We start from the raw sequence: 14,448 nt of genomic DNA, 5'->3' as shown, positions 1-14,448 counted from the left end.
TGACTAGTGACAGTGTGTACTGTAGTAGTCTGGTATAGTTAGGGTAATGACAGTGTAGGGTAGTAGTCTGGTATAGTTAGGGTAATGACAGTGCAGGGTATTGACATTATGTACTGTAGTAGTCTGGAAGAGTTATGGTAATGACAGTGTAGGGTAGTAGTCTGGTATAGTTAGGGTAATGACAGTGCAGGGTATTGACATTATGTACTGTAGTAGTCTGGAAGAGTTATGGTAATGACAGTGTAGGGTAGTAGTCTGGTATAGTTAGGGTAATGACAGTGTGTACTGTAGTAGTCTGGTATAGTTAGGGTAATGACAGTGCAGGGTATTGACATTATGTACTGTAGTAGTCTGTTAGAGTTAGGGTAATGACAGTGTAGGGTAGCAGTCTGGTATAGTTAAGGGAATGACAGTGTAGGGTAATGACAGAATGTACTGTAGTAGTCTGGTATAGTTAGGGTAATGACAGTGCAGGGTATTGACATTATGTACTGTAGTAGTCTGGAAGAGTTAGGGTAATGACAGTGTGTACTGTAGTAGTCTGGTATAGTTAGGGTAATGACAGTGTAGGGTAATGACAGAATGTACTGTGGTAGTCTGATATAGTTAGGGTATTGATCAGTACAGGGTAATGACAGTATGTAATGTAGTAGTTTGGTAGAGTTAGGGTAATGACAGTATATGGTAATGACAGTATGTACTGTAGTTTTCTGGTAGAATTAAGGTAATATAGACAGATTATAGACAGATTAGGATGTCACTCCCTGTCCCTAACCCTAACCCACTGGAGAAATATTAGGATGGATCTCCCTGTCCCTAACCCACTGGAGACAGATTAGGATGGATCTCCCTGTCCCTAACTCACTGGAGACAGATTAGGATGCCTCTCCCTGTCCCTAACCCACTGGAGACAGATTAGGATGGGATCTCCCTGTCCCTAACCCTAACCCACTGGAGACAGATTAGGATGCCTCTCCCTGTCCCTAACCCACTGGAGACAGATTAGGATGGATCTCCCTGTCCCTAAACCACTGGAGACAGATTAGGATGGATCTCCCTGTCCCTAACCCACTGGAGACAGATTAGGATGGATCTCCCTGTCCCTAACCGACTGGAGACAGATTAGGATGCCTCTCCCTGTCCCTAACCCACTGGAGACAGATAAGGATGCCTACTACCTGTCCCTAACCCACTGGAGACAGATTAGGATGCATCTCCCTGTCCCTAACCCACTGGAGACAGATTAGGATGGATCTCCTGTCCCTAACCCACTGGAGACAGATTAGGATGGATCTCCCTGTCCCTAACCCACTGGAGACAGATTAGGATGCCTCACCCTGTCCCTAACCACTGGAGACAGATTAGGATGCCTCACCCTGTCCCTAACCCACTGGAGATAGATTAGGATGCCTCACCCTGTCCCTAACCCGAACCCACTGGAGACAGTTAGGATGGATCTCCCTGTCCCTAACCCACTGGAGACAGATTAGGATGCCTCTCCACTGTCCCTAACCCACTGGAGACAGATTAGGGATGCCTCTGCCTGTCCCTAACCCTAACCCACTGGAGATAGATTAGGATGCCTCACCCTGTCCTTAACCCTAACCCCTGGAGACAGATTAGGATGGATCTCCCTGTCCCTAACCCACTGGAGACAGATTAGGATGCCTCAACCCTGTCCCTAACCCACTGGAGACAGATTAGGATGGATCTCCCTGTCCCTAACCCACTGGAGACAGATTAGGATGGATCTCCCTGTCCCTAACCCACTGGAGACATATTAGGATGGATCTCCCTGTCCCTAATCCACTGGAGACAGATTAGGATGCCTCTCCCTGTCCCTAACCCACTGGAGACAGATTAGGATGGATCTCCCTGTCCCTAATCCACTGGAGACAGATTTGGATGCTCCCTGTCTAGCTGGGCCCTTCCTTACCCCTCCACTCCCCTCCCTCTCTTCCTCCCACTCTTCCTGACTTTCCTCTCCTCTCCTCTCCTCTCCTCTCCTCTCCTCTCCTCTCCTCTCCTCTCCTCTCCTCTCCTCTCCTCTCCTCTCCTCTCCTCTCCTCTCCTCTCCTCTCCTCTCCTCTCCCTCCTCGCCTCTCCTCTCCTATCCTATCCTATCCTCTCCTCTCCCCATCACATCCCTCTCAACTCCTCTCCTCTCACCCAGTCCCTCCCCTCCTCTATCTGCTCCTCTCCTCCCCTTCTCCCTACCCTCTCCCCCCTCTCCCCCGGCCAGTTCTTACCGTCGTATCCAGGAGGTTGAGACCAGGTTCCACTTCCACAGGGTCCTGGGTCACTAGACGATGACTGGTTGCTAGGGGAACTGCGGTAGTGCTGGTCTCCCTTATTACACACAGTCACCTGCGGGTTCTCACAGTCAGCCCTATAGACAGACAACATATAGAATCGATATATTATATACTGTTATACTGTATATTATGACATGTATAGTAGTGCTGGTCTAACCTTATTACACATGGTCACCTGAGGGTTCTCAGTCAGCCCTATAGACAGATGACCTGAGGGTTCTCAGTCAGCCCTATAGACAGATGACCTGAGGGTTCTCAGTCAGCCCTATAGACAGATGACCTGAGGGTTCTCAGTCAGCCCTATAGACAGATGACCTGAGGGTTCTCAGTCAGCCCTATAGACAGATGACCTGAGGGTTCTCAGTCAGCCCTATAGACATGAATTGGAAAGCTGAAGGGGTTCTCAGTCAGCCCTATAGACAGATGACCTGAGGGTTCTCAGTCAGCCCTATAGACAGATGACCTGAGGGTTCTCAGTCAGCCCTCTAGACAGATGACCCTGAGGGTTCTCAGTCAGCCCTATAGACAGATGACCTGAGGGTTCTCAGTCAGCCCTATAGACAGATGACCAAAGATGACCCTTAGAAAGATGACCTGAGGTTTCTCAGTCAGCCCTATAGACAGATGACCTGAGGGTTCTCAGTCAGCCCTATAGACAGATAACCTGAGGGTTCTCAGTCAGCCCTATAGACAGATAACCCTGAGGGTTCTCAGTCAGCCCTATAGGACAGATGACCTGAGGTTTCTCAGTCAGCCCTATAGACAGATGACCTGAGGGTTCTCAGTCAGCCCTATAGACAGATAACCTGAGGGTTCTCAGTCAGCCCTATAGACAGATGACCTGAGGGTTCTCAGTCAGCCCTATAGACAGATAACCTGAGGGTTCTCAGTCAGCCCTATAGACAGATAACCTGAGGGTTCTCACAGTCAGCAGTACAACATGGCAGCAGTACAACATGGCAGCAGTACAACATGGCAGCAACACAACATGGCAGCAGTACAACATGGCAGCAGTACAACATGACAGCAGTACAACATGGCAGCAGTACAACATGGCAGCAACACAACATGGCAGCAGTACAACATGGCAGCAGTACAACATGACAGCAGTACAACATGGCAGCAGTACAACATGACAGCAGTACAACATGGCAGCAGTACAACATGGCAGCAACACAACATGGCAGCAACACAACATGGTACAAACAAAGGCAAGAAGGTAGATGCAACAATACATCACGTGAAGCAGCCACAACTGTCAGTAAGAGTGAGTGAGTCTTTGAATGAAGAGATGGAGATGAAACTGTCTAGTTTGTGTGTTTTTTGCAGCTCGTTCCAGTCGTTAGCTGCAGCGAACTGAAAAGACGAGCGACCCAGGGATGTGTGCGCTTGTATGTATGTCTTGTTCCATTAAATCATTCTGTAATGACTCAAAAAAGGATGTCAGTCATCCGTTTTTATTCGATAAAAGAAACTGCTAGCCATTGACTGCTAACAGCTGAGAACTGCTAGCCATTGGCTGCTAACAGCTGAGAACTGCTAGCCATTGACTGCTAACAGCTGAGAACTGCTAGCCATTGACTGCTAACCGCTGAGAACTGCTAGCCATTGGCTGCTAACAGCTGAGAACTGCTAGCCATTGGCTGCTAACAGCTGAGAACTGCTAGCCATTGGCTGCTAACAGCTGAGAACTGCTAGCCATTGGCTGCTAACAGCTGAGAACTGCTAGCCATTGGCTGCTAACAGCTGAGAACTGCTAGCCATTGGCTGCTAACAGCTGAGAACTGCTAGCCATTGGCTGCTAACAGCTGAGAACTGCTAGCCATTGGCTGCTAACAGCTGAGAACTGCTAGCCATTGGCTGCTAACAGCTGAGAACTGCTAGCCATTGGCTGCTAACCGCTGAGAACTGCTAGCCATTGGCTGCTAACCACTGAGAACTGCTAGCCATTGGCTGCTAACAGCTGAGAACTGCTAGCCATTGGCTGCTAACAGCTGAGAACTGCTAGCCATTGGCTGCTAACAGCTGAGAACTGCTAGCCATTGACTGCTAACAGCTGAGAACTGCTAGCCATTGACTGCTAACAGCTGAGAACTGCTAGCCATTGACTGCTAACAGCTGAGAACTGCTAGCCATTGACTGCTAACCGCTGAGAACTGCTAGCCATTGGCTGCTAACAGCTGAGAACTGCTAGCCATTGGCTGCTAACAGCTGAGAACTGCTAGCCATTGGCTGCTAACAGCTGAGAACTGCTAGCCATTGGCTGCTAACAGCTGAGAACTGCTAGCCATTGGCTGCTAACAGCTGAGAACTGCTAGCCATTGGCTGCTAACAGCTGAGAACTGCTAGCCATTGGCTGCTAACAGCTGAGAACTGCTAGCCATTGGCTGCTAACCGCTGAGAACTGCTAGCCATTGGCTGCTAACCACTGAGAACTGCTAGCCATTGGCTGCTAACAGCTGAGAACTGCTAGCCATTGGCTGCTAACAGCTGAGAACTGCTAGCCATTGGCTGCTAACAGCTGAGAACTGCTAGCCATTGACTGCTAACAGCTGAGAACTGCTAGCCATTGACTGCTAACAGCTGAGAACTGCTAGCCATTGACTGCTAACAGCTGAGAACTGCTAGCCATTGACTGCTAACAGCTGAGAACTGCTAGCCATTGACTGCTAACAGCTGAGAACTGCTAGCCATTGGCTGCTAACAGCTGAGAACTGCTAGCCATTGGCTGCTAACAGCTGAGAACTGCTAGCCATTGACTGCTAACAGCTGAGAACTGCTAGCCATTGACTGCTAACAGCTGAGAACTGCTAGCCATTGGCTGCTAACAGCTGAGAACTGCTAGCCATTGGCTGCTAACAGCTGAGAACTGCTAGCCATTGGCTGCTAACAGCTGAGAACTGCTAGCCATTGGCTGCTAACAGCTGAGAACTGCTAGCCATTGGCTGCTAACAGCTGAGAACTGCTAGCCATTGGCTGCTAACAGCTGAGAACTGCTAGCCATTGGCTGCTAACAGCTGAGAACTGCTAGCCATTGGCTGCTAACAGCTGAGAACTGCTAGCCATTGGCTGCTAACAGCTGAGAACTGCTAGCCATTGACTGCTAAACAGCTGAGAACTGCTAGCCATTGGCTGCTAACAGCTGAGAACTGCTAGCCATTGGCTGCTAACAGCTGAGAACTGCTAGCCATTGGCTGCTAACAGCTGAGAACTGCTAGCCATTGGCTGCTAACAACTGAGAACTGCTAGCTATTGGCTGCTAACAGCTGAGAACTGCTAGCCATTGGCTGCTAACAGCTGAGAACTGCTAGCCATTGGCTGCTAACAGCTGAGAACTGCTAGCCATTGACTGCTAACAGCTGAGAACTGCTAGCCATTGGCTGCTAACAGCTGAGAACTGCTAGCCATTGGCTGCTAACCGCTGAGAACTACTAGCCATTGGCTGCTAACCGCTGAGAACTGCTAGCCATTGGCTGCTAACCGCTGAGAACTGCTAGCTTTTGGCTGCTAACAGCTGAGAACTGCTAGCCATTGGCTGCTAACCACTGAGAACTGCTAGCCATTGGCTGCTAACAGCTGAGAACTGCTAGCCATTGACTGCTAACAGCTGAGAACTGCTAGCCATTGACTGCTAACAGCTGAGAACTGCTAGCCATTGGCTGCTAACAGCTGAGAACTGCTAGCCATTGACTGCTAACAGCTGAGAACTGCTAGCCATTGGCTGCTAACAGCTGAGAACTGCTAGCCATTGGCTGCTAACCGCTGAGAACTGCTAGCCATTGGCTGCTAACCGCTGAGAACTGCTAGCCATTGGCTGCTAACCGCTGAGAACTGCTAGCTTTTGGCTGCTAACAGCTGAGAACTGCTAGCCATTGGCTGCTAACCACTGAGAACTGCTAGCCATTGGCTGCTAACAGCTGAGAACTGCTAGCCATTGGCTGCTAACCGCTGAGAACTGCTAGCTAACTGGCAAGCACAAACACAGTCAACAACTTTGGGAGTACAGATCCCCAGGAATTGGCTGACCTCTAGTGGTAAAAGTCAAAACTGCCGGAAATGAACAGTTAAAGAAAAATAATTATTCTGCCAACGAAAAGTAATCTTGTTTTTTATAGAGACATACTAACACAAAATAAACACGACAGTGTGTAAACGACAACACAATAGTGATGGTAATTAAGAAATTGATTAAAATGCTGGAATTAAAATATGTATACATGATCTCTTACCTGGAGTAACTAACTAACTAACTAACTAACTAACTGACTAACTAACTAACTAATGCTAATATCTTGAGAAGTGTACAGTGGTGCAGTACACAGTGAACCTAGAAGTCAGCCTGGGTCAAGAGCCAGAGGGAATCATAATCACTGTCACACTGTATGGCTGCTCAGCACAGCTCTTATGTAAAACCATCACACGGACGGACGGACAGACAGGCAGATAGACAGACAGAGTTACATCTTTTCACTCTCTCCAAGGGCAGTCATTGTGTAACAGGCTTAAACAAGAGAGTGTATTACGCTGTCATTCTTTATAGACCTTCATTTACCCTGAGGATGGTCCTCTTGACTGTTGCTGGCTGCACAGAGCTGTCTGAACAGCCAGTCAGCCAGTCAACCAGTCAGTCAGCCAGTCACCAGTCAGTCAGCCAGTCAACCAGTCAGTCAGCTAGTCAGCCAGCCAGTCAGCCAGTCAGCCAGTCAGCCAGTCAGCCAGCCAGCCAGTCAGCCAGCCAGCCAGCCAGCCAGCCAGCCAGCCAACCAGTCAGTCAGCCAGTCAGCCAGTCAACCAGCCAGTCAGCCAACCAGCCAGTCAGCCAGCCAGCCAGTCAGTCAGTTAGCCAGCCAGCCAGTCAGCCAGCCAACCACTCTGGAAGCTTTATCTGGACATGGTTCGTCAGGACCTCCACCAGCCGAAGCTAAGTAGTAACGTTAACATGATGCCTTCTAATTGCAGTCGCTGTACTCATAATATACAGGAGAACGATCGCCTTACGGCGAGGATAGGGTACTTGAGGGTACTTTAAGTGTAGGAAAGGATGAAACAGCGTCTGTGCCACCAGTAAGTACAGATAGTAAAGTTAGTATAAATCCCCTCGGCATGGTCCCCACAGCTGGACAACTTTCTCATGGCTTCTGGAGGGAAAGGCTGTAGGAATGCTCAACTGGTGTCGCTCATTCAGCCGACAGAATCTTTCAACCGGTTTTCCCCATTAAGCAGCGAGTCGGAGTCAGAGGCCGAGCCTTCTCTTGTCTCTACTCCTCCCGTTACGGGGTCTGAGATGCTGAAGCTTCCCACCATTAGCTCTGACAAATTGATAGAGTATAGGGATATTTTTTATCCACGTCAGCACCAACAATATTAGGATGAAACAGTCAGAGGTCACCAAGCGCAACATAGTCCTCAGTAAGTAACTTTGCTAGAAAGATGTGTCGGCATCGAGTAATTGTCTCTGGACCCCTCCCAGTTAGGGGGAGTGATGAGCTCCACAGCAGAGTCTCACAACTTAATTGCTGGTTGACAACTGTTTTCTGCCCCTCCCAAAGGATGGAATTTGTAGATAATTGGCCCTCTTTCTGAGTCTGCACAACACTGTCAGGACCTAGGATCAAGGGAGACACTGACGTTTTTTAATACTATATCTCTTGACACATTGATGAAAATAATCATGGCCTCTAAACCTTCAAGCTGCATACTAGACCCTATTCCAACTAAACTACTGAAAGAGCTGCTTCCTGTGCTTGGCCATCCTATGTTGAACATAATAAACGGCTCTCTATCCACCGGATGTTTACCAAACTCACTAAAAGTGGCAGTAATAAAGCCTGTCTTGAAAAAGCCAAACCTTGACCCAGAAAATATTTTAAAAACTATCGGCCTATATCGAATCTCTCATTCCTCTCAAAAAATGTTGAAAAAGCTGTTACGTAGCAACTCACTGCCTTCCTGAAGACAAACAATGTAATGCTTCAGTCTGGTTTTAGACCCCATCATAGCACTGAGACTGTACTTGCGAAGGTGGTAAATGACCTTTTAATGTCATCAGACCGAGGCTCTGCATCTGTCCTCGTGCTTCTAGACCTTAGTGCTGCTTTTGATACCATCGATCACCACATTCTTTTGGAGAGATTGGAAACCCAAATTGGTCTACACGGACAAGTTCTGGCCTGGTTTAGATCTTATCTGTCGGAAAGATATCAGTTTGTCTCTGTGAATGGTTTGTCCTCTGACAAATCAACTGTAAATTTCGGTGTTCCTCAAGGTTCCGTTTCAGGATCACTATTGTTTTCACTATATATTTTACCTCTTGGGGATGTCAATCGAAAACATAATGTTAACTTTGACTATGACACACAGCTGTACATTTCGATGAAACATGGTGAAGCCCAAAAATTGCCCTCCCTGGAAGGCTGTGTTTCAGACATAAGGAAGTGGATGGCGGCAAATGTTTTACTTTTAAACTCGGACAAAACAGAGATGCTTGTTCTAGGTCTCAAGAAAAAAAGAGGTCTTCTGTTGGATCTGACAATTAATTTTGATGGTTGTACAGTCGTCTCAAATAAAACTGTGAAGGACCTCGCCATTACTGTCACATCGGTATGAATGATTCGGGAAACAGGCACAGGAATGTGTAATATTTTTTTTTATTACACCCAAATTACGGGGTGCCGTGTAAAGGCACGGGGGCGAACAATCACTATACAAAACACAGGGTTGAATCCCAACGAAAGAGCAAGGAGTACCTTGAATAAATACACAAGTGCACGATGATTAACACATTTTTGTAAAATAATGATTTCACCTTCATTTAACCAGGAACAAGTTCTCATTTAGAAATGCAACCTGGTATTCACGTGTCAAGCAAGTGAATGTTATGAAAGATGTGTGTCAACTGTTAGGATAAATGAAATCCAACTGACGCCATTGTCCTGATCCATCCACACAATGTAAACTGGAGCTGAAGTTAATTGATCTTTGACTGCTGTCATACTGACACATTCATCCTAATGCCATAATGGCTTTTGTTCTGATTTCTGCTATTTATCAAGGCTACTTGGCACGTATAATATAATGATGTTTACAATTATAATGATGTTTAGGCTACTGATGTTTTCATAATTTGACCGCTCATCTTGTGCATCTTGGGTCTGCGGTTGTGAGGCCGGTTGGACATACTGCCAAATTCTCTAAAACAACTTTGGTGGCGGTTTATGGTAGAGAAATGAACATTCAATTATCTGATAACAGCTCTGGTGGACATTCCTGCAGTCAGCATGCCAATTGCACGCTCCCTCAAAATTTGAAACATCTGTGGCATTGTGTTGTGTGACAAAACTGCAGATTTTAGAGTGGCCTTTTATTGTCCCCAGCACAAGGTGAACCTGTGTAATGATCATGCTGTTTATTCAGCTTCTTGATATGCCACACCTGTCAGGTGGATGGGTTATCTTGGCAGATGAGAAATGCTCACTAACAGGGATGTAAACACATGTGTGCACAACATTTTATAGAAATAGTTTTTTTGTCAAATTTTTGGGATCTTTTATTTCAGCTCATGAAACATGAGAAGAAAATGTTACATGTTGCGTTTATATATTTGTTCGGTATCTTTATAAAAAGAAGCTGTGAACATGTTCCAACACCTATGCTTGCTGTTTCATAGCTGTAACAAAGGTGAATAAAATTGATTGAAAACTTGAATTTGTTGTGTTTGTCTGTTTTAAAAGTAACTATTGCCATTGTGTTATTATAAATAAAAAAAGATCAGATTCTAAAGCTATCCTTCATAAACACAACCAAAAGACTACTTCTGTAATAGCATATATGAAATGCATTAATTACACTGTTCGAATTTTTAAAGTCAGAATTACTAACTGTAACCCACACCTGGATGTGGTCTCCAACCCAACACCTGGATGTGGTCTCCAACCCAACACCTGGATGTGGTCTCCAACCCAACACCTGGATGTGGTCTCCAACACCTGGATGTGGTCTTCAACCCAACACCTGGATGTGGTCTCCAACCCAACACCTGGATGTGGTCTCCAACACCTGGATGTGGTCTCCAACCCAACACCTGGATGTGGTCTCCAACACCTGGATGTGGTCTTCAACCCAACACCTGGATGTGGTCTCCAACCCAACACCTGGATGTGGTCTCCAACACCTGGATGTGGTCTTCAACCCAACACCTGGATGTGGTCTCCAACACCTGGATGTGGTCTTCAACCCAACACCTGGATGTGGTCTCCAACCCAACACCTGGATGTGGTCTCCAACACCTGGATGTGGTCTTCAACCCAACACCTGGATGTGGTCTTCAACCCAACACCTGGATGTGGTCTCCAAACACCTGGATGTGGTCTTCAACCCAACACCTGGATGTGGTATTCAACCCAACACCTGGATGTGGTCTTCAACCCAACACCTGGATGTGGTCTTCAACCCAACACCTGGATGTGGTCTTCAACCCAACACCTGGATGTGGTCTTCAACCCAACACCTGGATGTGGTCTTCAACCCAACACCTGGATGTGGTCTCCAACCCAACACCTGGATGTGGTCTTCACACCCAACCACCTGGATGTGGTCTCCAACCCAACACCTGGATGTGGTCTCCAAACACCTGGATGTGGTCTACCACCACAACACCTGGATGTGGTCTCCAACAACCTGGATTGGTCTCTTCAACCCAACACCTGGATGTGTCTCCAACCCAACACCTGGATGTGGTCTCCAAACACCTGGAGTTGGTACTTCAACCCCAACACCTGGATGTTTGGTCTCAACCCAACACCTGGATGTGGTCTCCAACACCTGATGTGGTCTTCAACCCAACACCTGGATGTGGTATTCAACCAACACCTGGATGTGGTCTTCACCAACACCTGGATGTGGTCGTCAACCCACACCAGGGAGGTGGTCTTCAACCCAACACCTGGATGTGGGTCTTCAACCCAACACCTGGATGGTGGTCTTCAACCCACACACCTGGATGTTGGTCTCATCAACCCAACACCTGGAATGTGGCTCCAACCCCAACACCCTGGATGTGGTCTCCAACAACACCTGGATGTGGTCTCCAACACCTGGATGTGGTCTTCAACCCAACACCTGATGTGGTCTCCAAACCCAACACCTGGATGTGGTCTCCAACACTGGATGTGGTCTCCAACCCAACACCTGGATGTGGTCTCCAACACCTTGGATGTGGTCTTCAACCCAACACCTGGATGTGGTCTCCAACCCAACACCTGGATGTGGTCTCCAACACCTGGATGTGGTCTTCAACCCAACACCTGGATGTGGTCTTCAACCCAACACCTGGATGTGGTCTCCAACAACTGGATGTGGTCTTCAACCAACACCTGGATGTGGTATTCAACCCAACACCTTGGATGTGGTCTTCAACCCAAACCACTGGATGTGGTCTTCAACCCAACACCTGGATGTGGTCTTCAACCCAACACCTGGATGTGGTCTTCAACCCAACACCTGGATGTGGTCTTCAACCCAACACCTGGATGTGGTCTCCAACCCAACACCTGGATGTGGTCTTCAACCCAACACCTGGATGTGGTCTCCAACCCAACACCTGGATGTGGTCTCCAACACCTGGATGTGGTCTTCAACCCAACACCTGATGTGGTCTCCAACCCAACACCTGGATGTGGTCTCCAACACCTGGATGTGGTCTTCAACCCAACACCTGGATGTGGTCTCCCACCCAACACCTGGATGTGGTCTCCAACACCTGGATGTGGTCTCCAACACCTGGATGTGGTCTTCAACCCACACCTGGATGTGGTCTCCAACCCAACACCTGGATGTGGTCTCCAACACCTGGATGTGGTCTCCAACCCAACACCTGGATGTGGTCTCCAACACCTGGATGTGGTCTTCAACCCAACACCTGGATGTGGTTTTAAAAGATGTGTTGTTAAAGGACTAGTAAAAGTGAGAATACAGGTGCATTTTGAGTTCTTCTCGGCTGTTTGTTTGAGGAGAAGTGTACTTATGAAGGAGCGGTATGTTTTGTGGAGGGAAACTATTGTTTGTTGATGTAATAAGAATGTAATGATTTGTTATTTAATGTATCGTTCTTTATTTGTTTATTTCAGAAGGACACATGTGTTCTGTTATTTCTGAAAAGGCAAGTGTGCCAATTTTGTGTTACTATTTTAAAATAAAGGATTTATAAAAACTCCAACTCTCTCTCCTCTCTTCTCTATCTCTCTCTCTCTCTATCTCTCTCTCTTCTCTCACTCTCTCTCTCTTCTCTCTCTCTCTTCTACTCCTCTCTCTTATCTCTCTCCTCTTGCATCTGTTCTCTCTCTCTCTCTCTCACCTTATCTGTCTCTGTCTGTCTCTCTCACTTTATCTCTCTCTCTCTCTCTCTCTCTCTCTCACTCTCTCTCTCTCTCTCTCTCTCTCTTTATCTCTCTCTCTCTTTCTCTCTCTCACTTGATCTGTCTCTCTCTCTCTCTCTCTCACCTTATCTGTCTCTGTCTGTCTCTCTCACTTTATCTCTCTCTCTCTCTCTCTCTCTCTCTCACTTTATCTATCTCTCGCCCTCTCTCTCTCTCTCTCACTTTATCTCTCTCTCTCTCTCTCTCTCTCTCTCTCTCTCTCTCTCTCTCTCTCACTCTCTCTCTCTCTCTCTCTCTCTCTTCTCTCTCTCTCTCACTTTAGCTCTCTCTCTCTCTCTCTCACTTTATCTCTCTCTCTCTCTCTTTCTCTCTCTCCCTCTCTTTGTCTCTCTCTCTCTCACTTTATCTGTCTCTCTTTCTCAAATGGTTCTGTCTCTCTCCACTTTCTCCATCCCTTTCTGCATAATCATGTGAATTATGTCCAGAGGAAAACAAGAGAAGAGAACAGTGTTCCCTCCTGGTTTCATGTATAATTAGCAAACCTGTCAGTGTCTCGGTCTGTCACATCCTTTCTCCCTGGAGAAGAGAGGGGAGGGAAAGAGAGAGGGGGGGATGGATTGATAGATATAACTACCTGCCATCCCTGGTGGTGAGTGTGATTAGGGAGAGGAAGTTGTCATTATCCCGGTACGTTACAGGGGGTTCGGCATTACAGAATTAGGGAGAGGAAGTTGTCATTATCCCTGTACGGGTACAGGGGGGGGGGGTCGGCATTACAGAATTAGGGAGAGGAAGTTGTCATTATCCCTGTACGGTACAGGGGGGGTCGGCATTACAGAATTAGGGAGAGGAAGTTGTCATTATCCCTGTACGTTACAGGGGGGGTCGGCATTACAGAATTAAGGAGAGGAGGGGGGGGGGGGGGAGGAAAGGAGAGGAAGCACAAAGAAAAAGTTATCACCACAGGAGGATTCATTATATGAACAAATTACTGTGGAGGGAGGGAGAGTGGGAGAGGGAGGGGGAGGGAAATGCCTGCTGCGATAATTGGACTCAAATGGTACATAAAAAAGCTGAAATATCTGAGTATTGTTTAAATGAGTGGCAAAAAAATAGGATTCAGTGAGAAGTTTGTCTTAAATATCTGTTGAAATGAGTGAAGACTAGAACTCCCAGATCTTGTGTTATAGTGTGTAGTGTGTGTTATAGTGTGTAGTGTGTGTTATAGTGTGTAGTGTGTGTTATAGTGTGTAGTGTGTGTAGTGTGTGTTATAGTGTGTAGTGTGTGTAGTGTGTGTTATAGTGTGTAGTGTGTGTTATAGTGTGTAGTGTGTGTTATAGTGTGTAGTGTGTGTTATAGTGTGTAGTGTGTGTTATAGTGTGTAGTGTGTGTAGTGTGTGTTATAGTGTGTAGTGTGTGTTATAGTGTGTAGTGTGTGTTATAGTGTGTACTGTGTGTTATAGTGTGTAGTGTGTGTTATAGTGTGTAGTGTGTGTAGTGTGTGTTATAGTGTGTAGTGTGTGTATATAGTGTGTAGTGTGTGTTATAGTGTGTAGTGTGTGTTATAGTGTGTAGTGTGGTGTTATAGTGTGTAGTGTGTGTAGTGTGTGTGTTATAGTGTGGTAGTGTGGTGTTATAGTGTGTAGTGTGTGTTTATAGTGTGTAGTGTGTGTTATAGTGTGTAGTGTGTGTTATATTGTGTAGTGTGTGTAGTGTGTGTTATAGTGTGTAGTGTGTGTTATAGTGTGTAGTGTGTCGT

The 14,448-nt window shown here is 46.9% G+C and overlaps 1 protein-coding gene across 1 annotated transcript in view; it reads right to left on the bottom strand.

Annotated features, from left to right (window-relative positions):
• Positions 1–14,448, bottom strand: part of LOC109884963 (signal-induced proliferation-associated 1-like protein 2) — a gene marked incomplete in the record, with an annotated part of 384,885 nt that overhangs the window by 120,446 nt on the left and 249,991 nt on the right. The window contains 1 exon segment of the mRNA XM_031799971.1: positions 2,240–2,389. Within this exon segment, the coding sequence (XP_031655831.1) occupies positions 2,240–2,389 (150 nt within the window).

The sequence above is a fragment of the Oncorhynchus kisutch genome, linkage group LG20 (assembly GCF_002021735.2).
Source record: "Oncorhynchus kisutch isolate 150728-3 linkage group LG20, Okis_V2, whole genome shotgun sequence".
Taxonomy (NCBI): Eukaryota; Metazoa; Chordata; class Actinopteri; order Salmoniformes; family Salmonidae; genus Oncorhynchus; species Oncorhynchus kisutch.
This window is presented reverse-complemented; position numbering and strand designations above follow the sequence as displayed.